The sequence below is a fragment of the Rhinatrema bivittatum genome, chromosome 7 (genome assembly GCF_901001135.1).
Source record: "Rhinatrema bivittatum chromosome 7, aRhiBiv1.1, whole genome shotgun sequence".
NCBI lineage: Eukaryota > Metazoa > Chordata > Amphibia > Gymnophiona > Rhinatrematidae > Rhinatrema > Rhinatrema bivittatum.
This window is the reverse complement of record NC_042621.1, coordinates 45,267,052-45,290,593: the sequence shown is the minus strand read 5'-3', so window position 1 is coordinate 45,290,593 and position 23,542 is coordinate 45,267,052. Positions and strand designations below refer to the sequence as shown.

The following is a 23,542-nucleotide window of genomic DNA, read 5'->3' as shown; positions in this document are numbered from 1 at the left end:
TCTGACATCACTCCAGGGGGCAGCCCGCGGTCTGGCAGGAAAAACCCTTTAAATTGCCTCTCCAGCAGCAGCGGACCTCGCTGTCGGTGCGCTGGGAGAGAGGAAGAGAGCCCGAAACCCGGGATCCCACAGTCGGAGCCCCGGCGGCAAAGGTAAGGGCTTGGTCGCGAGACTCGCGACCGAGACCGCAACACCCCACAAAGAACCTGAAGTATCAGATTAAGGATACAAGATGGACACAATCTCGGACTGGCAGATGCAAATGTTTTGCTCCCTTCAGAAAACGACGTCCAGATGGGAAGCCAAGGGCAATCCTTTGTAACTTGCCTCGAAGACACCCTAAGGCCGTTACCTGTACTTGGAGCAAATTATAAGCCAATCCCTTTGCAAAAAAGGCCAAGACCTGAGAAATGTCCACTCGTAAGGGCTCTAGGAACTTCCTGCATACACCATGACTCAAACACTTTCCACACATGGATTATACATCAAAGAGGTAACCGGTCTCCTAGCCTGAAGCAAAGTGGCAATTACTGGACTCTGAGTATCCATTTAAGTGCAGTCACCACCTTTCAAAAGTCAAGGCACGAGACAAAACGATCCGCCCAATTTGAAAGGATGGGTCCTTGTCGGCAGCAACCCCTGTAGATGAGCCAATCAGATGAGACATCTTATCACTAGATGAACCAGGTCTGCAAACCACAGACGGTGCAGCCACCACTGGTACTTACCCAGAATCACCCAACTGGGATGCTGCTCTATGCAATGCAACACTTGTCCTGTGAGGGGCCATGGAGGAAACACGTACAGAAGAAACCTTGTTGGCTAAGGCTAGACTAGAGCATCGATTCCCTTGGACCCTACCTCCCTCCTGCAGCCTGAAGAACCACTTTTCCTTGGCATTCCCTTGTGACACCATGAAATCTAGGTGGGGACTTCCCCACTTGGACCGGAGGAGGGCAAAGGCCTCTGCTGACAACTCCCACTCCCCCCAGATCTAGCTGCTGCTTGCTTAATCTGCCTGGACATTGTCCACTCTGGCCACATGAGATGCCTCTAAGCCTGCTAGATGTCTCTCTGCCCAGACAAATAGCTCCTGGGCTTCCTGAGCCCACCTGATGACTCTTTGTCCCACCTTGACAATTGATATAGGCCACCGTTATCACATTGTCCGAGAACATGCGCACCATCCGCCCTAGAATCTGTGGCAGAAAGGCCAATAGGGCCCTGCAAACCGCCCTCATTTCCAAATGATGATTGACCAGGATATTGTTGACCACTGACCTTGGGCTGCCCATCCTTGACAAACAGGCCCCCAAACCTTGAGGCTGGCATCCGTGGTAACTACCAAGCTGGAATCTCCAGTTCTACTCCTCTCTCCAAATTGGGTCTGGACAGCCACCATGAGAGAATGGACCTGGGACCCTCTTGCAGAGGTAAAGGAGCTGAAACTCCTCTGACAGAGGATTCCAACAGAACAAAAGCACCCTCTGAAGCAGTTGCATATGAGCAAATGCCCATGGCACCAAGTTTAGCGTAGAAGCAATAGAACCCTGGGCACAGACAGATGCAGAAGCCGAAGCATGTGTCCCTGCAACTTCATAATCCTGTCCGAGATAAGAAACCCCTTGCCTCCTCTGGTATCGAACCACGCCCCCAGATAATCCAGTGACTGGGACGGCTACAGGTGACTCTTCACCAGGTTCACCACCCAGCCCAGAGACTGCAACCTCTCCATGACCTGTTGAATCGAGTGCCAGCACTCCAACTCTGACTTTGCCCGGATGAGCCAACACTACAACTCCGACTTTGCCCGGATGAGTCATTTGTCCAGGTATGGGTGAACTAGAATCCCCTCTCTTCTGAGGCACAGTCTCCAACTGAAGGGGAGAACCTGAAATTGAAAATGCTCTGCTAGCATCATGATCCGCAGAAACTTATGATCTTACACACACATGGGGATGTGCAAATAGGCTTCTGTCAAGTCCAACAATGCCAGAAACTCCCCTTTGCAAACCGCTGCTATCACCATCCGCACCATCCGCAACATCTGCATGTGAAATCGCGGAACATTCAATGCCTCATTGATGTTCTACAGATCGAGAATGGGCTGAAAGGTGCCTTCCTTCTTAGGAACCATGAAGTGCACTAAATATCTTCCTTGTCCCTGCTCTTTTGGAGAAACTGGGACAATTGTGTCCAGTCATTGCAGCCTCTGCAGCATCTCCTGAACCACCTCTCATCTGACATGGAAGATACAATGGGACACTACATCTGATCGGCAAAAAAATTCTAAAGCATAATCTTCTCGTATCACTTCCAGAACCCACTGCTCTGACGTTGAAATTTGGTCCACTCTTCGTAAAAGAGGGCTAGTCTACTTCCGATGGCCTCCAGGAAGAGTGGACCAGCCTGCCTTCATGGGAAGTCTTTCTTCCTCCAGGACGGGTCCACCCCTTCATTGTCCTATTCCTCCTATTCGACTTTGATCCTCAGCTCATTCAAAACATGAGGGAAAAGAGGACACAGTTCCTCTTTTCGGAACAAGCACATACCCTAGGATCTTCTCCTTCTGTGACAGGCACCTCTTCAGGATTTGACAAATCTTTACAACAGGCATGCCATCCTTCGACACGGTGACCAGGTCATCTGGATTACCCCTTGGGTCATCCCCCAGATCTTCCTGTAAGCCATCCGAGCCATTCAATTCTTCCAAGGTCTCCTCCTCCTGAAGGCCAGGCAAGTCCCAGGAGGCTAAGAAGCCCCCTCGGACCTTGCAGACTTAGCCAGCCTAGGCTTCTTTGTTGGGTGTGGGGACTTCTGGGAAGATGGACGTTTGTTCCCCGCTCCCTTTTTCGCCAAATAGGCCTTATGGAGCAACAAAAAATCTGTGGAAAAATCCTCTGAAGTACTGGACTCCGAGTCCACCACAACCTCATCTGCTCCCCAATCCTCCCGTGAGGAAAATCCCACAAGAGACAACGGGGAAGGGGAGTCATTGTGCTTCCTTGCAACTGTCTGCTTCTTACCACCTGGACTTAATGGCCACAGGTTTCTACAGCCGCCCCCCCCACCCCCAGGGCCCACCAAAATGGGATCTATCGACCGGGTAAGCCGCTTGCTCCCTGTAATCTCCGCAGAGGATTCCTCTCCTCCTGAGACACAGTTGGAGCATAACAAGGCCACATTGAGGCGCGATCGCCTCCCCCCACAGGCCCGGCACACTTTCCCATGCTGCATGGCCAGCACCATTGCCAAATCGCTTGTCCTGCTGTCACCCCTATGCAGCGATCTGCCCAAAGCACAGCTCCTTGCCGGCGCGACAATAGCTCCTCGACGCTGCCCTGGAACCCCGGCAATGCTTCAAAGCCCAGAATACCACATTCTCTCCCCCGCTGCTAGACTCCTGACGGCCGATCAGCCCTATACTGCTGGCTACTTTTTCTTTTAAAGGCACAGCACAGCAATAACAGGGCCCCAGAAAAAAGCAATGAAAAGAATACTTTCCTGCTTCAGCTGTTGGGGAAGAGAAGACTTCAGAGGCAGGGAGGGAACTAAGACCCCTGGCTTTCACTCCTCTCTGGATGTAGAGGGCCAAGACAAGTCCAAGGATCTCAACTCCCTGCTCACCCTGCTGTACCTGAGGTATGGCCCTACGAAGGAAACCTAACACCTCAGGGAGAACCAACTCATCAACGTTTCCACTTCTACACTTTCCTTGAAAAATTTATTTTTTTTTTTAATAGACTGCAGGTTGGCACCTCTACCATCTGCTGGAGACAGAGAAATACTGAGACTACAGGTGGCACTCTGTTATGTAGCAGTGCCTGAAAAAGATTTTATTCTATGCCTCCATCTGCTGGTTGGATGCAAAACCCACTTGTCTGGATTGATCTGGGGTATAAACAAGGAATTCTTGATTGGATAATGATCACCGCAGATGCCTACAAGGCTGGAGAGCTCAATGCCTGGAACTGGTGATGCAGGGGCAGTGGTCTCCAGAGGAAATTAATTGGTCCATCAATCGGTTTGGAAACTCGAGCAATTTGGTTAGCTTTGCTGAGGTTTGCAGACCAATTGAGAGGAAGAGCTGAGAGAGTGATGTCTGATAATGTCAAGGCAGTAGCCTACATAAATTATCTAGAGGGAACCTGGAGTCACAACAGGTTTCTCTGGAAAATAGACATGCTGTTGCCTTGGGCGGAACAGCATATCCGGGCATTGTCGGTTTCTACATTGTGTGAGTTGACAATATTCAGGCAGATTATTTCAGCCGTCATGTCCTAAACCCGGAGGATGGGAGCTGGCAAATGAGGCCTGTCAGCTCATCATCTCCCAATTGGGTCGGCCCTTTCTGGATCTGATGGCAAGCTGGGAGAATGCGAAGTTTCTGCGATTTTTATATTTGCAGGCGGGATCCTCAGATGCTCAAACTTGATGTTGCCGTCTAAAGTTGGCCGCGAGACCAGATTTTATATGTGTTTCCTCCATGGCCCATGATCGGCAGATTGCTGCAGAAGATAGCCCTTTACCCAGGCTTAGTCCTTCTGGTGGCCCCAAATAGGCCACAGAGGCCGTGGTAGGCAGACCTTCAGTTTCTGATCAACAGCCTTTGCGGCTACCATCTCACAGGAACTTCCTGCGACAGGGATTGGTTTTCCATGAGAATCCAGATTAATTTTGTCTTATAGTTTGGCCCTTGAGAGAGCTCAACTGTTTGAAGTAGGGTTATTCCATGGCAGTGGTGAGCATTATTTTGCGAGCTCGAAAATGTTATACTTTGTTGGCGTCAGTGCGTGTCTGGTAGGATTTTTGAGCATTGGTGGCTTCTAGAATGCTGTAGGAAGGTTTGTGTAAGGAATTGGCTCTTAGTACGCTAAAAGTGCAGGTGGCATCTTTGGCCTGTTACTAGGGTTGAGTTCAAGGAAGACCTTTCTTTTCATCCAGATGTGTCCAGATTTCTGAAGGGTGTTAAGCATATTCAACCACTATTACAAATATTGGTGCCACTTTGGGAACTAAATTTGGTGCTGACATTTTTGGCAGCTCCCTTTGCATTTATTAACCATGAACATGGTGTTCTTAGACACGATGCATAGTGGATTTCGGAATTGCAACCTTTCTCTTGTCGAGAGCCCTTTCTAGTGATTACACCAGGCAGGGTGCAAATTAGGACTGTTCCGTTCTTCTTGCTAAAGTTGTATCAATTTTCACTTGAATCGATCTGTGATGTTGCCTTCGTCGGTTGGAGTGGAAATCGAAGGCCAATGTATATCTTTGGGTTGCTGAGGGACCTGATTAATATGTGCCTTCTTTACTTGTTATGTTTATTACATTTCCTTCTCCTGAGTCCAGTGCTTTTCCTCACTGGAAGGAAAAAAAAACAGTAAATGGTTGGTGGAGGAAATATGTATAGTGTTGATGTTAAAGTATGAGTGTTCTTAAGTTATCCACAGTTGGCTTTTCCAGGAATACTGGCAGGCTGATGTCAGTGCAGTGCTATATGAGGGTGACATCAGCGGGTCAGTTGATCCCCCGTCTCCCCTGGTTGGTGTGCATAACCCACTTGTGTGGACTGGCCTAGAGGAAAGTAAATTATCACATAAGTAGTAATTTCACTTTGGAGGGCATTGGAGAGGGATACGAATAGAGATGGGACAGTGAGGTGGGGAGCAGCCAGTTAGATAAGCACCCAGAAAGAAGTGAGCGAGGATAAGGACAGTGAGGAGATAAAGCAGATGGGGAAAGGGCAGTGAGGATGGGAGCAGTCAGGGAAGGGAGCAGTGAAGATGGGGGCAGCCAGAGATGGGAATAGTAACAGAGGTCAGGGATGCAGTTGGGTATGTGTGATTAGTTGAGGTAGATATTCCCACCACCCGAGACCTTTTTTCATTTTCAGGTAACCCTTTATCCTTTCTCAGTATTAGCTTCCACTATCAGACAGGCTGTTCTCATTGGCTTTTTCAGGTCAGGGGACCATCTCGTACAAACCCAGGTATAATGGTAGATGATCTTCTGACTCCATGCTCGCCAGGTGATCCAGGTGCCATTGAAATGACCTGGATGGAAGTGCCCAGTGACAAACTGCTGGAGCCTGTAGTCTGCATGGTAAGTGCATGATCTCTCAGGAACGCAGCTTGCTAATCCAGTGTGTCTGGAAGAGGTCTTGTAAAGGTGGGTACAGTGCAGGGAGCTGCAGGCAGGGGTCACTCAGTGTCAGTGCTTCCTTCTCTGCCCTGCTACTATTACTTAACACGTCGATAGTGCTACTAGGCCTACGCAGCACCGTACAGATACACATAAGAGAGTCCCTGCTCCATGGAGTTTACAATCTATTTGAGACACAAGACATGACGTCTAGTAGTTACTTAACTGTTACGGACAATCTGTATAAACTGAGGTTAGGATCCAGGAGACAGGATTTGTAAATGTAAAAGCTATCTCAGAAAGATGGGGTTTAAGGTAGAATGTAAGTACAGCCAGAGAGGAAGGCCACTTCAGGCGCACAGCGCTGCAGGACAAAGCAGTGGCAGGGCTTTGTCCTATCTGGAAAGTGGCAGGGCTTCTCCCAATCCTTCTGGAGGTGAGAGAACTGGACTACCAGCTATCACTTCAGGCGAAATCCAAAGAGCAATCTAAGGTTCCCAACCCCTGCTCATCCGCCCCTTCAACCAGGAGGGATGGTCCCACCAGGACCTGTCAACCCCCTGGGAAGGAAAACTCCACTCTTCTTAGCCTAATAGGAAAATTGGTTCTTACCTGCTAATTTTCGTTCCTGTAGTACCACGGATCAGTCCAGACAGCTGGATTTTGCCTTCCATCCAGCAGATGGAGATGGAGAAATTTTAACTGACTCTGCCACTTAACCCGAGGTGCCACCTGGAACTGTACCCAAGCCAGATACAAACAAAACCTTGAAGAACCAATTGAACTATCTTACAAGAACAACAAATAGTGCCTGCAGCAACCCCTGTGCAGGATTATCGAGAACCTAGTCATTCTTCATAGGAACACCACAAGTGATTAGGCAGGCTCTGCTGAGAAAACAGGCAACTGAGCGGACTCTCCAATACTCCCTTCCCAAACTGGACGGGCATCTGGACTTATCCGTGGTACTACAGGAATGAAAATTAGCAGGTAAGAACCAATTTTCCTTTCTCTGTACATACCCGGATCAATCCAGACAGCTGGGATGTACCAAAGCTTCCCTACTGTGGGTGGGACTGCGAGAGTCCCATTCGGAGTACACTTTGCCGAAACCCGCCAGACTCCGGAACCCGGACATCCAAATGGTAATGCCTGGCAAAAGTGTGCAAGACTTCCAAGTAGTCACCCTACATATTTCTGACATTCGGCCCAGGAGGCCGCTTGTGAACAGGTTAGAATGTGCCCAAAGACCGGCTGGCTCCAGACGACCCTGATAACGTATGCAGAGTTAATGGCCTTCTTCAACCACCGCGCAATAGTGGTCCTAGAAGCTTTCTGCCCCCTTCTGGAGCCACTCCATAGAACAAAAAGATGATCAGACAAGCGGAAACTATTCGTCATTTCTAAGTAACGCAAGAGAGCCTCCTCCATCAACTTCCGCAACTCCTGGGGTGAGGCGTGGAAGGGACAGAGTATGGAAAGGAAGGCAATTCTACCGACTGATTTACATGAAAGGACGATACACCTTAGGCAAGAAAGAGGGGACCGTTCTCAAGGACACTCCCATGTCCGAAACCCACCAAAAAGGGGCGCCCTGCAGGACAAGGCCTGAAGCTCCGACACCCGCCTGGCAGACGATATCACCACCAGAAAGATCACCTTCAAAGTAAGATCTTTCAACATCGTCCACTTCAAAGGCCTCAAACGGGAGAAGAAACACATAGCTTTCAGGACAACATTCAAACTCCAGGAAGGACAGGGATTCTGAACCGGAGGTTTCAGATGTTTTTGCTCCTCGGAGAAAATAGACTACCAAAGCAACTCCCTGTACTTTGCCACAAAAACAACCGCAGGGCCGCCACCTGAACCCTCAGGGAATTAAAGAAAACCCCTTAACGACGCCATCTGTAAAAAGCCCCAAGAGGGTCCACTTTGCGCTCAAGGCACCACGAAAAAACCTCATACTCTGACGTACACCAAGACGTGGAGGTCTTTCTAGACTGGAGCAGGGTATTGATCACTGCATCAGAATAACCCTTATTCCTCAAACGCTCCCTCTCAAAAGCCAAGCCACTAGAGAAAAGCGATCTGCCTGATCGAAACAAATGGGGCCTTGATGCAGAAGATTTGGCAGGTGCCCCCAACCTCAGGGGCCCGTCCACTGCCAGGTTGATCAGATCTGCGAACCACGGATGTCTTGACCACTCCGGAGCTAAGAGAGCCCACCTCGCCCGGTTTGGAGTTCGATGCCGTGCATGACCTTCCCTATTAATGGCCATGGTGGGAAGACGTACAGGAGAACATGCCCTGGCCAGGGCAGGACCAGGGCGTCCATCCCTTCCGCGCTCGTCTCCCTCCGACTGCTGAAGAACAAAGGCACCTTGGCGTTGCAGAACGTTGCCATCAGATCCATGCGAGGAGTGGACCACCTGAGACAAATGAATCGAAATACTTAGTCTGACACCTCCCACTCCCCAGGATCCAAGTGATGACAGCTCAGGAAATCTGCTTTCGAATTATCGACACCCTTTGATGTGGATGCTGTCAATCTCTCCAGATTGAGCTCAGCCCAGGCGACCCAATGCCTGTGCCTCCTGGCTTTTGCACGGCTCTTCGTTCCACCTTGCCGATTGATGTATTCCACCATGGTTGCATTGTCCGACAACACCCCTCACTGCTCTTCCCTAACGAGGGGTAGGAGGGCTTGGAGAAACACAGCCGCACTGCTCTGGTTTCCAACTGGTTGATCGACCATGAGGCCTCCTCCGGAGACCACCGGCCCTATGAACGGATTCTCCTGACCAGACTATCCCCAACCAGAGAGGCTGGCATCCGTGGTAACAACTGTCCAAGACATGACATCCAGGTCCACTCCCCTTTGCAACATTTCTGGCTGAAGCCACCACCGCAGACTGGATCTTTCCGAGTCCGGGAGGGGGAGAGGCAGATGAAAAAGCTCGGACATCGGATACCAACGGGATAGTAAGGCATACAAAGGTGGACCCCATAGATCTGAGCACCTGCAAGTAGTCCCAGACTTGCGGCAACTAACAGCAACTGAACCTGAGCTTGCAATTTGACAATCCTTTCCTCAGTGAGAAACACTTTTCCCATGCTCGTGTCGAACCATGCCCCCAGGAACTCCAACCTCTGGGACGGAACCAAGTGGCTCTTAGCCAGATTGACAATCCACCCCAACGCTGCCAAGCGCTGGAGAACTCGATCCACCGCTGCTTGACATGAGGACTCTGACTGCTCGAATCAGCCAGTCGTCCAAGTAGGGGTGGACCAGGACCCCCTCATTGCGGAGAGCTGCCGCTACCATGACCATGACCTTGGTAAAGGTCCTAGGAACCGTCGCCAATCCGAAAGGTAGAGTGCGAAACTGGTAATGCTCCCTCAGAACCGTGAACCTCAGAAATCTCTGGTGATCCCACGGTATCCCTATGTGCAGATATGCTTCTGTCAGGTCCAAAGAGGCAAGATACTGCCCGCTGTGGACTGACGCAATGACGGACCGCAGAGTCTCCATATGGAAGCGGGGAATTCTCAGAGACCTGTTCACCCTCTTCAAATCCAGAATGGGATGGAAGGTACCTTCCTTTTTTGGTACCACAAAATAGATGGAGTAACGACCCTGTCTTCGCTCTGCCGGAGGCACCGGCACAATGGTTCCCATCTCTCGGAGGCGGAGGACAGTGTTCTGGATCACCAGTCTCTTCTGCTCGTAAGAATATGGGGAAACCAGGAAACTATCTCTGAGAGGTCGAGCAAATTCTAAAGCGTAGCCTTTTTCTATGACACTTAAGACCCACTGGTCCGACGTGATCTTGACCCACTCCTCGTGTAACAGAGCCAACCTGCCCCCTATTGCAGACACCAAGGAGTGAGCCAGCCTTGCCTCATGTGACTAACTCCGCCCTGCCCCTGGGAAGAGCCATCTTGTCCAGGTCGGTGGCCACGAAAGGACTGGTTCCATGACTGCTGCCTACTAGCACCTTGCCATGCAGCAGACCCGGAGGACCTGAATTGCCAATTCCCATGAAAACGAAGGCGAGAGGGAAAGGCATTTCGAGCCTGCGGTTTATTCTTTGGCAGTTTATGCACCTTGTTCTCGCCAAGGGACTTAATCATCTCCTCCAAGTCCTTTCTGAAAAGCAGCCTTCCCTTAAAAGGCAGCCAACCAAGCTGCGTCTTGGAGGAAATGTCCACCGCCCAATTCCTCAATCAGAGGAGTCTGCAAGCTGACACTGCTGCTACCATGGTCCTAGAAGACGTACGTAGAGGGTCATAAAGAGCATCCGTGCTATAGGCCACGACAGCTTGCAGCCGCTCCATCTGAGCAGCCTCCACGGGTGACAAAGACCTGTCCATCTGCAGCTGCTGAAACCAGCGGAGGCCCATTGCACCTCCACCATCTGCTGGAGACAGAGAAATACTGGCAGACTGAAGGTGCCACCTTGGGTTAAGTGGCAGTCAGTCAAAATTTCTCTGTCTCCATCTGCTGGATGGGAGGCAAAACCCAGCTGTCTGGACTGATCTGGGTATGGACAGGGAAATTTCTTTTTGTCTTTTTTAAAAAAAATTTTAGATACAGAACTGCAGATTTTGCACCCACTTCCATCTGCTGGAGACAGAGAAATACTGAGGAGATGCAGGGGTGGCATAGCGGGTTAAGAGGCAGTACCTGTGAAACTTTCTCTTGTCTCTATCTGCTGGAAGGGAGGCAAAAACCCAGGAATCTGGATTGATCTGGTTATGTACAGGGAAAGCACAGAATCTGAGCTGGCAATGGAGGAGAAGGGCACAGACAGGAGTAGCTTGTCTGCTGGAAACAGAGGTCATGAGGGGAGGGATGTAGAGGGAGGATTTTTTATTTTTAATTCTGTTACTGGGAGCAGATGTATAGGACCAGCAAGATAGAAACATACAAAATAGAGTGGTCAGTTAGTGTGGAGCGGCAGGGTGAACATTTGTATGTGCTGCTCCTGGATTGCTTGTAATGGTCTCCTCATGCTTTTTCAGTCGGATATGCTACGGTCACTGACTACCACCAGACCCACCGTGAATGCAGAAGATCTGCTGAAAGTGAAGAAATTCACCGAGGACTTTGGGCAGGAAGGTTAAAAGCTTTTGTGGCTGAGGGTCAGCAGGGCATGCCTTGCACAAGCAGTGATTCCTTGCTACGCCCTGTGTCTATCTTTGGTTGGGGGTCTTTACCAGGCAGTTAGCAAGAGACAACGCGAGGAGGGCCAGCTCTAAAGCTCATCCATCTTATCGAACTTATGACAGGAGCCCCTTCCTCCAAGACTGCCCTCATCCCCTTCTGTCTTTGTTTCATGTTTGGTTTTTTTTTCAAAATAACATGTGGGAATTCTGCCTGTTTTGTCTTGTTCTAGAAAGAAAGCATTACCTTAAAACAGTTACTCTAAGTAGGAATGGTTCTGTTAACCCTGCTGTGCTCTTTCCACCCTCTGGAAATTTCTGTGTGATAAGCTGCAGCATGTACCGCAGGAAGGTCACAGAGGCTACACCAGCACAGGGCTGCCAGGCTGGGCAGAGCGGGTTGAGGTACAGAGCCCAGCCATGCTCACTCTTTTATCCCACTGCACTTTATTTCTTGGTGGCTGTTACCCCATGAGCCTCCTCTGCCTGTGTGTGCAGGACCTGGCAGCTTTATGCTGATAGCTTCATGGAGGGGGATTGGTGTGAGCTGTGTTACTGCTAGACTGAGAAAAAGGGCCGATGCATCCACTGTACAAAATAAAGAAAACTGTGTGTGTGAATAGGAATGAGGCCAAACACTTAAAGGTGTTTTTTGCTGCTGTTTATTGCATGAAGAATACATAATTGAGCTCTTCGGGTGGGAGGAGACTGGATAGTGGTCTGTGTCCTAATCCTCAGTTTTATAGTGTCTGATGTTAAGAGTGACCGCATGGCTGCCTCTTTGTAACTAAGGGCTGGGAGAGGAGGGACACACCTCACATCAGGTCTCCCAGGGAGGCATCTCAGCGCCCCATGAAGAAGAAACACATCTACAGGTGCTCCGAGCTCCTCTGGCTTTCAGTGCTGAATTGCTGCCTGTGAGGGCCTGTTTGGTCTGTGCCTTTTAACTTATGCTTGGTCAGTAACTGCATCTGAACCTTGCCTTTGGTGAGGTTAGGCTTTCTGTGAATATCAGGGAACAGCAGAGCAGAAGTGCTGTGCCATGGGCCACTGGTTCATGCAGTGTGATGCCCCCTCTGCGGCCAAGCAATGACAGATATTCTGCCTGTAGGTTTAAGGCCAGTGCTGAGCTCTTGGAATCATTACACTGGACGCCGGGCACTTTTTTTTTTGCTTTTAAAACCTGGTAATGATCAAGCAGGGGCTGTGCACAGGAAGATCCATTATAAGCTATAAACTCTGTACCTCTGCAGTAGTTTGTGCAGTGTATGTTCCCTATCATAGTGCTCCCACCACCACCCTCCTGCCCTTCATGAAGCCTGGGGCTGTTAGGTGTGTGTGGATTGACTCGTTTGGCTGGTCAGGGCTTATAAAGGAAAATTGGTTCTTACCTGCAAATTTTAGTTCCTGTAGTACCATGGATCAGTCCAAACTCCTGGGTTTTGCCTCCCCTCCAGCAGATGGAGACAGAGAACTTTTAACAGACTCTGCCCTAATCCATGAGGTGCCACCTACAGTCTGTCAGTATGATCAGTATCAAAGCAGAATGGAAACAAACCAAACTTAACTATATACAATTTGCCTCCTTAGAGAACCGGCTCACTAAATCCCAGTGGGAACAGAAATCATTGAACACTTAGAACAAACTCAATCTACAGCCCCCAATAAAAAAAAAGATATGCCAAACGAGCGGACTCTCCATGAATTGGGAGGGACTCTGGACTGATCCGTGGTACTACAGGAACGAAAATTAGCAGATAAGAACCAATTTTCCTTTCCCTGTACGTACCCGGCTCAGTCCAGACTCCTGGGATGTACCAGAGCTGTCTTACTTTGGATGGGATCCAGAGAGGCCTGCTCGGAGCACTCCTCCGAATCCCCTGAAACCCGGAGCCTGGACATCCAGCCGGTAATGTCTTGCAAAAGTATGTAGGACTTCCAAGTAGCCGCTCTGCATATTTCCTGAGGTGAATCCTGTTGGCACTCTGCCCAAGAAGCTGCCTGTGAACGAGTAGAATGGGCGCGAAGGACCACCGGTAGTGGTCTATTCTGGAGCAGATAGGCAGAACGGATAGTCTCCTTCAACCAATGGGCAATTGTGGTCTTAGAGGCATATTACCACATTTTGGACCAATCTATAACACAAAAGGTGATCAGAATCACAAAAAACTGTTCATAACTTCTAGATATCTCATCAACGCCCTACGAACATCCAGCTTTCTCAAGTCTCGAAATGACGGATCTGACTGTCCACATCCGAAAATGACGGCAGTTCCACCGCCTGATTCAAATGAAACGACGAGACTACCTTCGGGAGAAAGGAAGGAACAGTCCTTAAGGATACACCGGAATCATAAATTCGCAAGAACGGCTCCCGGCAAGAAAGGACCTGCATCTCTGACACCCGACGAGCAGAGGAAATAGCTACCAGAAAAATCACTTTTAAACATAAGATCTTTCAACGTCGTTCTTTTAGAGGCTCAAAGGGCTCCCCACAAGAGCTTTGAGCACTATGTTCAGATTCCAGGAAGGGCAAGGAGGGTTGCAGATGCTTTGCTCCCCGAAGAAAAACGAGCCACATCCGGATGTGTAGTCAAAGACACTCCCTGAATCTTACCCCGTAAGCAAACCTAGAGCTGCGACCTGTACTTTCAGGGAGCTACACAACAACCCTTTAGGATAAGTCCGGACTGTAGAAAACAGCAATATCCGACACCGAAGCCCAGGTAGGGATAATCTCGTGTTGCACACACCAAGCTTCAAACACTCTCCACACCTGGACATATGCCAGGGAAGTGGATGGCTTGTGGGACCGCAAAAGAGTAGCGACTACCACATCCGAATAACCTTTACTCTTCAGACGCCGCCTCTCAAAAGCCATGCTGCTAGACAAAAGTGATCCACCTCTTCCAAACAGACGGGGTCTTGATGCAGAAAGCACTGGAAAATTCCCAAAACGCACAGGTTCCGCTATTGTCAGGTTGAGGAGATCCATGAACCAAGGCCGTCTCGATCATTCCGGAACCACAAGGATCACTTCCGTCGGGTGAAGCTCTATGTGCCTTGCCTATCAAGAGGCCAAGGAGGAAACATACAGCAAGATGTTGCTTGACCAGGGAAGAGCCAGGGCATCTACGCCTTCCGCTCCCATCTCTCTGTGGCGACCGAAGAAACGTGGGGCTTTGGCATTCTGGAACGTCGCCATTAGATTCATGCTGGGCACACCCCACTTGTCGCAGATGCGATGAAAGGCTTCGTCTGCTAACTCCCACTCCCTGGGATCGAAGTGATGATGACTGGACATTGGACATTGTCGATACCTGCTATGTGAGATGCTGCAATGCTGAGTAGATTCTGTTCTGCCCAGGTTATCAACTGTTGCGCTTCCACGGCCATCGGTCCCGCCTTGTTGATTGATATAAGGTACTGTTGTCGGACAGGACTCTGACCGACTTCCCTCGAGTGAGTGGTCTCGAGGTGATTGATCGACCACTGCGATTCCTCCAGCAACCATAGTCCTTGCATGGATTTCCACAAACAAACCACTCCCCAGCCGGAGAAACTGGCATCCGTGCTAACCACTGTCCACTTGGGCATTATCAATGAGACTCCTCGGGATAAGTTGTCCGAGAGGAGCCACCAATTTAGACTGTCCCTCACTGAATCCGTAAGAGGAAGGGGCAAATGAAATTGCTCTGAAACTAGATTCCACCGGGAAAACAACGCCAATTGTAACGGACACATATGTGCAAAGGCCCATGGGACTAACTCCAGAGTTGAAGTCATTGATCCTAGGACTCTCAAGTAATCACGGACTCTGGGACACTCTTGGACTGCAGTTGTCCGTTACCTGTCCCTGCAGCTTGCCAATGTGGTCCGTGGTAAAGAAAACTCTCTCCTGTTGCGTGTTGAACAGGGCTCCCAGAAATTCCAAGGATTGCGAGGGAACCAGCTGACTCTTTGCCAGGTTGACCACCCAACCGAGTGATCTCAAGAGATGCAGTACCCTGTGGATCGCCAACTGGCAAAGGACCTCTGATTCGGCTCGAATTAGCCAATCATCCAGGTAGGGATGCACCAACAATCCTTCCCGCCGAAGCTGCGCCGCTACCACTACCATGATCTTGGTGAATGATCTGGTAGTGGTGGCAAGCCCGAAAGGTAGGGCTCAGAACTGATAACGCTGTCCCAAGACGAAGAGCCTCAGAAACTTCTGGTGGGCGAGTCTGATGCCGATATGCAGATAGGCCTCCATGAGGTCCAGTGATGCGAGAAACTCCCCCTTTCATATGGATGCGATGACCGACCGCAGACTCCATTCGAAAACGAGGTACTCAAAGACATCATTTGACCTTCTTTAGATCCAAAATAGGTCTGAACTGAACATAAGAAATTGCCATGCTGGGTCAGATCAAGGATCCATCAAGCCCAGCATCCTGTTTCCAACAGAGGCCAAACCAGGCCACAAGAACCTGGCAATTACCATGCTACTGATGCAATTAATAGCAGTGGCTATTCCCTAAGTAAACTTGATTAATAGCCGTTATGGACTTCTCCTCCAAGAACTTATCCAAACCTTTTTTGAACCCAGCTACACTAACTGCACTAACCACATCCTCTGGCAACAAATTCCAGAGCTTTATTGTGCGTTGAGTGAAAAAGAATTTTCTCCGATTAGTCTTAAATGTGCTACTTGCTAACTTCATGGAATGCCCCCTAGTCCTTCTATTATTCAAAAGTGTAAATAACCGATTCACATCTACTCGTTTAAGACCTCTCATGATCTTAAAGACCTCTATCATATCCCCCCTCAGTCATCTCTTCTCCAAGCTGAACAGCCCTAACCTCTTCAGCCTTTACTCATAGGGGAGCTGTTCCATCCCCTTTATCATTTTGGTTGCCTTTCTTTGTACCTTCTCCATCGCAACTATATCTTTTTTGAGATGCGATGACCAGAATTGTACACAGTATTCTATGTGCGGTCTCACCATGGAGCGATAAAGAGGCATTAAGACATTTTTCATTTTATTAACCATTCCCTTCCTAATAATTCCTAACGTTTGCTTTTTTGACTGCTGCAGCACACTGAGCCGACGATTTTAAAGTATTATCCACTATGATGCCTAGATCTTTTTCCTGGGTGGTAGCTCCTAATATGGAACCTAACATCGTGTAACTACAGCAAGGATTATTTTTCCCTATATGCAACACCTTGCACTTGTCCACATTAAATTTCATCTGCCATTTGGGATGCCCAATCTCCAGTCTTGCAAGGTCCTCCTGTAATGTATCACAATCCGCTTGAGATTTAACTACTCTGAATAATTTTGTATCATCTGCAAATTTGATAACCTCACTCGTATTCCTTTCCAGATCATTTATATATATATATATATATATATATATATATATATATATATATATATAAGCACTGGTCCAAGTACAGATCCCTGAGGCACTCCACTGTTTACCTTTTTCCACTGAGAAAATTGACCATTTAATCCTACTCTCTGTTTCCTGTCTTTTAACCAGTTTGTAATTCACAAAAGGACATCTCCTCCTAACCCATGACTTTTTAGTTTTCTTAGAAGCCTCTCATGAGGGACTTTGTCAAACGCCTTCTGAAAATCCAAATACACTACATCTACCGGTTCACCTTTATCCACATGTTTATTAACCTCTTCAAAAAAATGAAGGTGCCTTCTTTCTTGGGGACTACAAAGTAAATGGAGTATCTGCCCCTTCTTCGCTCCGCAGGAGGAACAGGTCATATGGCTCCCAGTCGGCATTGTAATGTATCGTGTACCGCCTGCCGCTTTTCCACGTAAGCGCATGGAGACCCCAAAAACGTGTCCCGATGTCGCCGAACAAATCTAAAGTGTAACCTTGACTTAACACGGTAAGGACCCACTGGTTCGACGATATTTTGGCCTATTCCTGGTAAAAGAGTGACAGTCTGCCCCCATAACAGGCACCGAGGAAGGGGCCGGTCGCATTTCATTGTGAGGGCTTAACACTGGCAGCAGACTGGGGTTTGTTGGGCCTACCGAAACGTGTTCCTCGAAAAGACTGAGACCAAGACTGTTCGCAATCTGCCGAAAGGATGAACCAGTAGCCCGGGAGGAATGGAATCTCCGATTTACCCGGAAGCGGAGGACCGGGCGGGAAAAGATCTGTGGCCTATCCTCTGGCAAATCTATAGCACTTGTTTCACCCAGGGACTGAATCATGGTCCTCTAAGTCCTTGCCAAAGAGCAATTTGCCTCTGAAAGGTTAGGGAACCCAGCTGAGCTTTGGAAGAGACATCTGCAGATCAATTTCTTTGCCATAAGAGCCTGTGCGCCAAGACAGCAGAGGACCATAGATCTGGCAGAAGTCCGCAACAGATCTTAAAGAGCATCAGCACTATATGCAATAGCCGCTTCCAGATGGCCGGCCTGAAGAGCCTCATCGGCAGAAAGACCCTCATTGGCCTGCAGCTGCTGCACCCAGCATAGGCCAGCTCTCAAAGAAAAATTGCTGTACATAGCGGCCCGCACTCCAAGTGCTGATACCTCAAAAATCTTCTTAAGCTTCAGCTCCAACATCCGGTCCTGCAGGTCCTTCAGAGCTGTAGTCCCTGTGAATGGTGGTCTTTTTGGTAACTGTAGCAACCGCCCCATCCACCTTCGGGACCGAAGAAGATCTAACGCCTCCTCTGGCAGAGGATACAGCTTATCCATGGCTTTACTAACCTTCAAGCCGAGATCCGGAGTGTCCCATTCTCTGAATAGCAAATCAGTAGGTGAAAAATGAAAGGGAAAAGAAGTGGTCGGACCCCGTAGGCCCAACACTACCGGATCGAGAGCCCCCAACCTGAATTCCGCTGGTGGTACCTCAATACATAATTCCTCCAAAATTGCAGGAATAAGGGGACCCAGTTCCTCCTTCCTAAAAAGGCAAACTACCTTTGGATCATCCCCTTCAACTGCATGGGGACTCCGGAGGACATTCTACTGCAGATCTGTAGCTACATCCACCCCCACCAGAGGCTTGGATGGCATAGCATGATCATCCTGGTCCGACAAATCAGAGGAGGAGTCTGTGCCTGGTCGAGGAGCCACAGACCTTAAGGTGTGCTTTACCTTTAAGGTGTCAGCTGCACCCGCAGTTTTGGACCGATTCCGTGCCTTGGGAATGGGAGGATCAGCAGAAATCTTATCATCCGCTTGCCTTTTCGCTGATTTCCTGGCCTTATAGGCCTTGGGAAGCCTCAATATAAAATCCGAAGAAAATGATGAGGAGGAAGAATCATCTGCCCCTTTGGGGCTATCCTGCACTACATCCATTTGTTGCGGGGAAAGTGGCAGTAGAAGAATTCCCTCCCCTCCATGGCCCATGTGGCAGAAGGGAAGGAGCCCAAAATGGTGTCCATTCCCGCGCTGAACGGGTACAGATCAGCTGAAAATGCCCACGGTCTCAGAAACACATCAGAAGCTGTGCGAATACTCCCCCTCACCTCCCCAGCCGAAATGGAGGGACCTTCTCCCCCGGGGAGGCAGGAGGAGCACAGGCCGTTGCGCCAAGCCACAGGCCCTGCAACTCGCTCTCTGTGGTATCATAGCCGAAAATGCTGACAAACCAAAGAATAAAATGAGAACTAAGAAAAAAAAAAGACAGCCGGTGACAAGAGAATCGCGAAGGCAGCGAGAACGCAAGGGAAGGGAGAGCCCGACCATTGAGCAGTGAATATTAAAATACTCTAATTATTTTGGCAAACCTGTCCAAAGGGCTAAACTGAAGCTCTGATCCTCCCGGGGTGAGTGAGCCGGGCCTCCCCTGTATCACCCCGTTCTCAGCACACACTAAGCAATAGGGCCCTCAACCCCTGCCTGGTCAGCCTGTAACACCAGGGGCGATGGTCCCCTCAGGACCTCACGACCCCCTAGGAGGCGAAAGGTAAACTTTCCTTTTTTTTTTTTTTTTTTTTTAACTTCTTAAAGAAAAAACAGGCTAAGCAGCTTTCCAGATAAAAAACTAGCTAAACTCTGCTTTTTTTTTTTAATTTTTTAAAAAAGACCTCTCACTGACTAATACCAGACTGTAGGTTTTGCACCTCCACCATCTGCTGGAGACAGAGAAATACTGACAGACTGTAGGTGGCACCTCGTGGATTAGGGCAAAGTCTGTTAAAACTTCTCTGTCTCCATCTGCTAGAGGGGAGGCAAAACCCAGGAGTCTGGACTGATCCGGGTACGTACAGGGAATGGATGTAAAACTCCTTTGCCTAGCCTGACCCTTTGACCGCTGGCCCCATGTCCCGCTTTTATAAAATCCATGGCAAGGAGCTGCTGGGGCAGGTCCAAGCACGTTTCTCCACTAGGGTGCTGAGGGAGAAGGGAAACGTACTGCTACTTTAATAACCCCCTGTCCATTAGCAATGTGCTGCGTTGTCACTTTGTGAAAGTGAGAGGGGGAAGTTTCCTGCTCAGATCTATTCTTGTGATTACTGCTAAGTGAAAGTGGATTGTGAAAACTATGTTCTTGCTTCTGCTGATGGACTAGTTGATGTGAAGTTAGAAAAACAATTGTAATCAAAAACCTGAGCAGTTTCTCCCCCTCCCACAAGGCCTTATTCGTATAGTTTATTCAGCTGCATTGCCCTACTCGTCACAGGCTTGACCATTTCCTGCCATTGCAGCAGTGGGAGCAGGAAGAAACACCCCCTATGTTGTTGATAGAGTGATGCTTTCAAGCTAAAGCACATCTGTGATCCTGCCCAAGGCTTAGGGAAAGGTGCTGAGGAAGGAGGGAGATGAAAATGTGCCAAATCCTTTTTCCTAGCGTGGAGCCAGATGGACTCAGACCAGCCTGAATAGGAGTCCTGCCTGTGTCAGCTTTGTGAAGAAAACCGGGGGGCGGGGGGACCAAAGCCTGGTCCTTCACTGTCTGAGGACGGGTTTGGAACCACTACATACGATAGCTCCCCGGACCTATGCAACTCCGAGATGACTTCTCCACAGGAGGGCACCTCAGGGGCCCCTACTCTGACTCCCCCTGGGATTAACATGGACCCAGGGACCTTCTCCTATTTGGAATTTTTCCAGGGGCTGCAAACCTTTGTACAGGCACAATCAGCCCAGGCTGCAACACAGGCTCAACCCCTGCTGGAAGCACAAAATCCTCCTGGCCTTACTCGAATGCCTCGCCTAACTAAGAGTCTCCCTGACAGGGACCCGGATACCTCAGATGATAATGACTGCTCCCTAGAAGAAGGAGAAATCCCTCCAGACCTGGAACCATACCGAACTATGCTTCATTTCTTCCACAAGGATGAATTACCAGCCCTTGTTTCCCAGACTCTGAAGATTCTAGGTATTCCAGGCACGGACCCCATGGCGGAACCAAAGAAGAGCCCCCATCTTGGTGTCCCTTCGTAAAGCCTCGTGCTACTTTCTGCTGATGGAAGCCATCCAGGAACTGATTGACCTGGAGTGGGATGATCCGGAGGCCAGCTTTAAAGATCGGGCCTTGGAAGCCTTGGACCCTCTGGAACCAGCGGCTAAGGAACGCCTGCGCTTTCCAAAAGTGGACGCCATGGTCTGTGCCATCTCAAAGCGAACAACCATTCCCGTTGAGGGAGGGGCTGCATTGATGGACACTCAGGACAGAAGATTGGAATCCATCCTTAAACAGGCCTTGGATGCAACAGCAATGACACTGCAGATTGCCTCCTACTGCGCACTGGTGGCACGTTTCTGTTTGCTCCTCTCGATAGAGGCAAACAACTCCGAAACGTTTACTGGCGAGACGATAGAACCTGCAGCAGCCTTCCTGACAGATACAAGCTCAGACCTAGTGCGTACCTCAACCAGAGGAGTAGCCTCGGTAGTGGCAGCCAGAAGACAGTTATGGCTGTGAAATTGGTCTGCTGACGCGACTTCTAAAGCAAATCTCATGAAAATGCCCTTTAAAGGATCTCTCCTGTTTGGAAGCGAACTGGAAAGGTTAGCCAGTAAGTGGGGCAAATCACCATTGCCTCAGCTACTGGAAGACAGGGGTAAAAGATCCCAGCACCCCTCATCCAGAAGAGCCAGGGGTAGAGGTTCTCAATGCTTTAGACTCTACAGGAACTCATAGTTCCAAGCACCCCATCCTTCCAGAAGGCCCCAGTCCTTTCGGAACCAACAGACCAAGAGAGGAACAGGCCCAGGGGCAGGCTCCAGCCGTGCCCCCCCCCCCCCAATGAGAAGGGGGGGCACGGCTTCCTATTTCCTCATCCACGGGATGAGGAAATAGGAAGTCGACTTTCCCTCTTTTATCAAAGATGGGTCGAGATCACGTTGGACAAATGGGTGCCAATCATTCGAGGTTACTCTCTGGAGATCCGCAGCATTCCTTGGGACAAATTTATTATGCCACTCCCACACCAAAAGACTAGCAGTGGAAGCCACTCTAACAAGATTACTCAGCCTGAAGGCAATAACTCCGGTTCCTGCGCCCCAACAAAATGGTGCTATTCCATCTATTTTATTGTTCCCAAGAAGTAAGGGTCATTTCGGCCCATCTTGGACCTCAAGAACATCAACCGTCATCTGCGGATACTACACTTCTTCATGTAGACCCTTCCCTCTGTAATAATGGCAGTACAACCAGGGGAGTTCCTGACCTCCTTGGACCTCTCCGAAGCCTACCTTCACATTCTAGTCCATCAAGAACACCAGTGTTTTCTACTCTTTGCGATACTGGGTCACAATTACCAGTTCTGAGCACCACCCTTCGGTCTGGCAACTGCCCCCAGAACATTCTCCAAAATTATGGTGGTCGTGGCGGCCACACTGAGGAAGGAAGGGATCTTGGTACACCCTTACCTGAACGACTGACTGATCAGGGCAAAGTCTTTGAAAGAGAGCCGGCATGTGTCCAGCAGAGTCAAGAACCTACTGCAGGAGCTCGATTGGGTCGTGAACACGGGCAAGAGCAGTCTGCAGCCCTCCCAGTTTCTAGAGTACCTGGGGGCCCGTTTCGACACCAAACAGAACAAAGTCTTTCTTCCTCCCCCGAGGAGAAGGAAGTTGATGGAACAGTTACGATGATTGATGACCAATGCATGCCCCAGAGTATGGGACTATCTTCAAGTCCTAGGCCTCATGGCATCAACCCTGGAAGTCTTTCCATGGACAAGGCCCACATGCAACCACTCCAGCGATCCTTGCTCTCACGATGGAACCCACTGCCCAGGACTACTCAATTCGCCTCCAACTTCCAGCAGCAGTACGTTATCAGCTTCCGTGGTGGCTACAGGAAGACTACCTAAGCAGAGGAGTAAACCTATCCCCACCGAACTGGATCTTGCTCGCCAAGGATGTGAGCCTGTGACGGAGGGGAGCCCACTGTCAGGAACTGACAGCCCAGGGACAATGGAGCGAGGAAGAGGCAGGCTGGAACATAAACTGCCTGGAAGCTTGAGCATTCAGACTAGCTTGTCTGCAATTCAGCCACAGACTCCGAGACAAAGCGATTCAAGTAATGTTGGACAACGCCACAACCGCCAGGGAGGAACCAGGAGCCATCAGGTGTCCCTGGAGATAGATCCTTTCATAGTATGGGCAGAGATAAACCTACAAGGTATCTCGGCCTCCCACATCGCAGGAAAAGACAATGTCTCAGCAGATTTCCTCAGCAGAGAGAGCCTGGACCCGGGGGAATGGACACTGTTGACCACAGCCTTCCAACTGATAGTGAATCGCTGGGGCCTAACAGCCACGGATCTACTAGCCACCTACCTCAGTGCCCAAGTCCCCAGGTTCTTCAGCCGTAGATGAGAACCACACTCCCAAGGGATCGACGACTTCGTCCAGCCCTGACCAGAGGAAGTCTTACTGTAAGCCTTGTCCCCATGGCCACTACTGGGCAAGGTCATCTGCAAGATAGAACACCACAGGGGACTAGTTCTACTAGTAGCCCCCGATTGGCTAAGACGCCCATTGTACGCAGACTTGCAAAGACGCCTTGTGGGGAGCCCTCTGTCCCTACCTCCACAGAGGGACCTTCTCCGGCAGGGCCCAATTCTTCACAAAGATCCATCTCGATTCTCTCTTATGGTTTTGCCCTTGAGAGGACTTGCCTGAAGAAGCGTGGTTACTCGAAATCCGTGATTGACACCCTGCTCTGAGCATGCAAGTTCTCCATATCCCTGACCTACATACGGATCTGGAGAATATTTGAAGTCTGGTGCGAAGACCGCTGGACT

At 49.6% G+C, this 23,542-nt stretch overlaps 1 protein-coding gene across 1 annotated transcript in view; it reads left to right on the top strand.

Moving 5' to 3' along the window:
* VPS4A (vacuolar protein sorting 4 homolog A) overlaps nucleotides 1-11,948 on the top strand; it is a 192,183-nt gene extending 180,235 nt beyond the window's left edge. Inside the window, exons 10-11 of the mRNA XM_029608314.1 lie at nucleotides 5,965-6,105; nucleotides 11,170-11,948. Coding sequence (XP_029464174.1) covers nucleotides 5,965-6,105; nucleotides 11,170-11,271 — 243 coding nt within the window. The 3' untranslated portion in view covers nucleotides 11,272-11,948. The remainder of the gene's footprint in view (nucleotides 1-5,964; nucleotides 6,106-11,169) is intronic.
* Nucleotides 11,949-23,542: the final 11,594 nt, after the last annotated feature.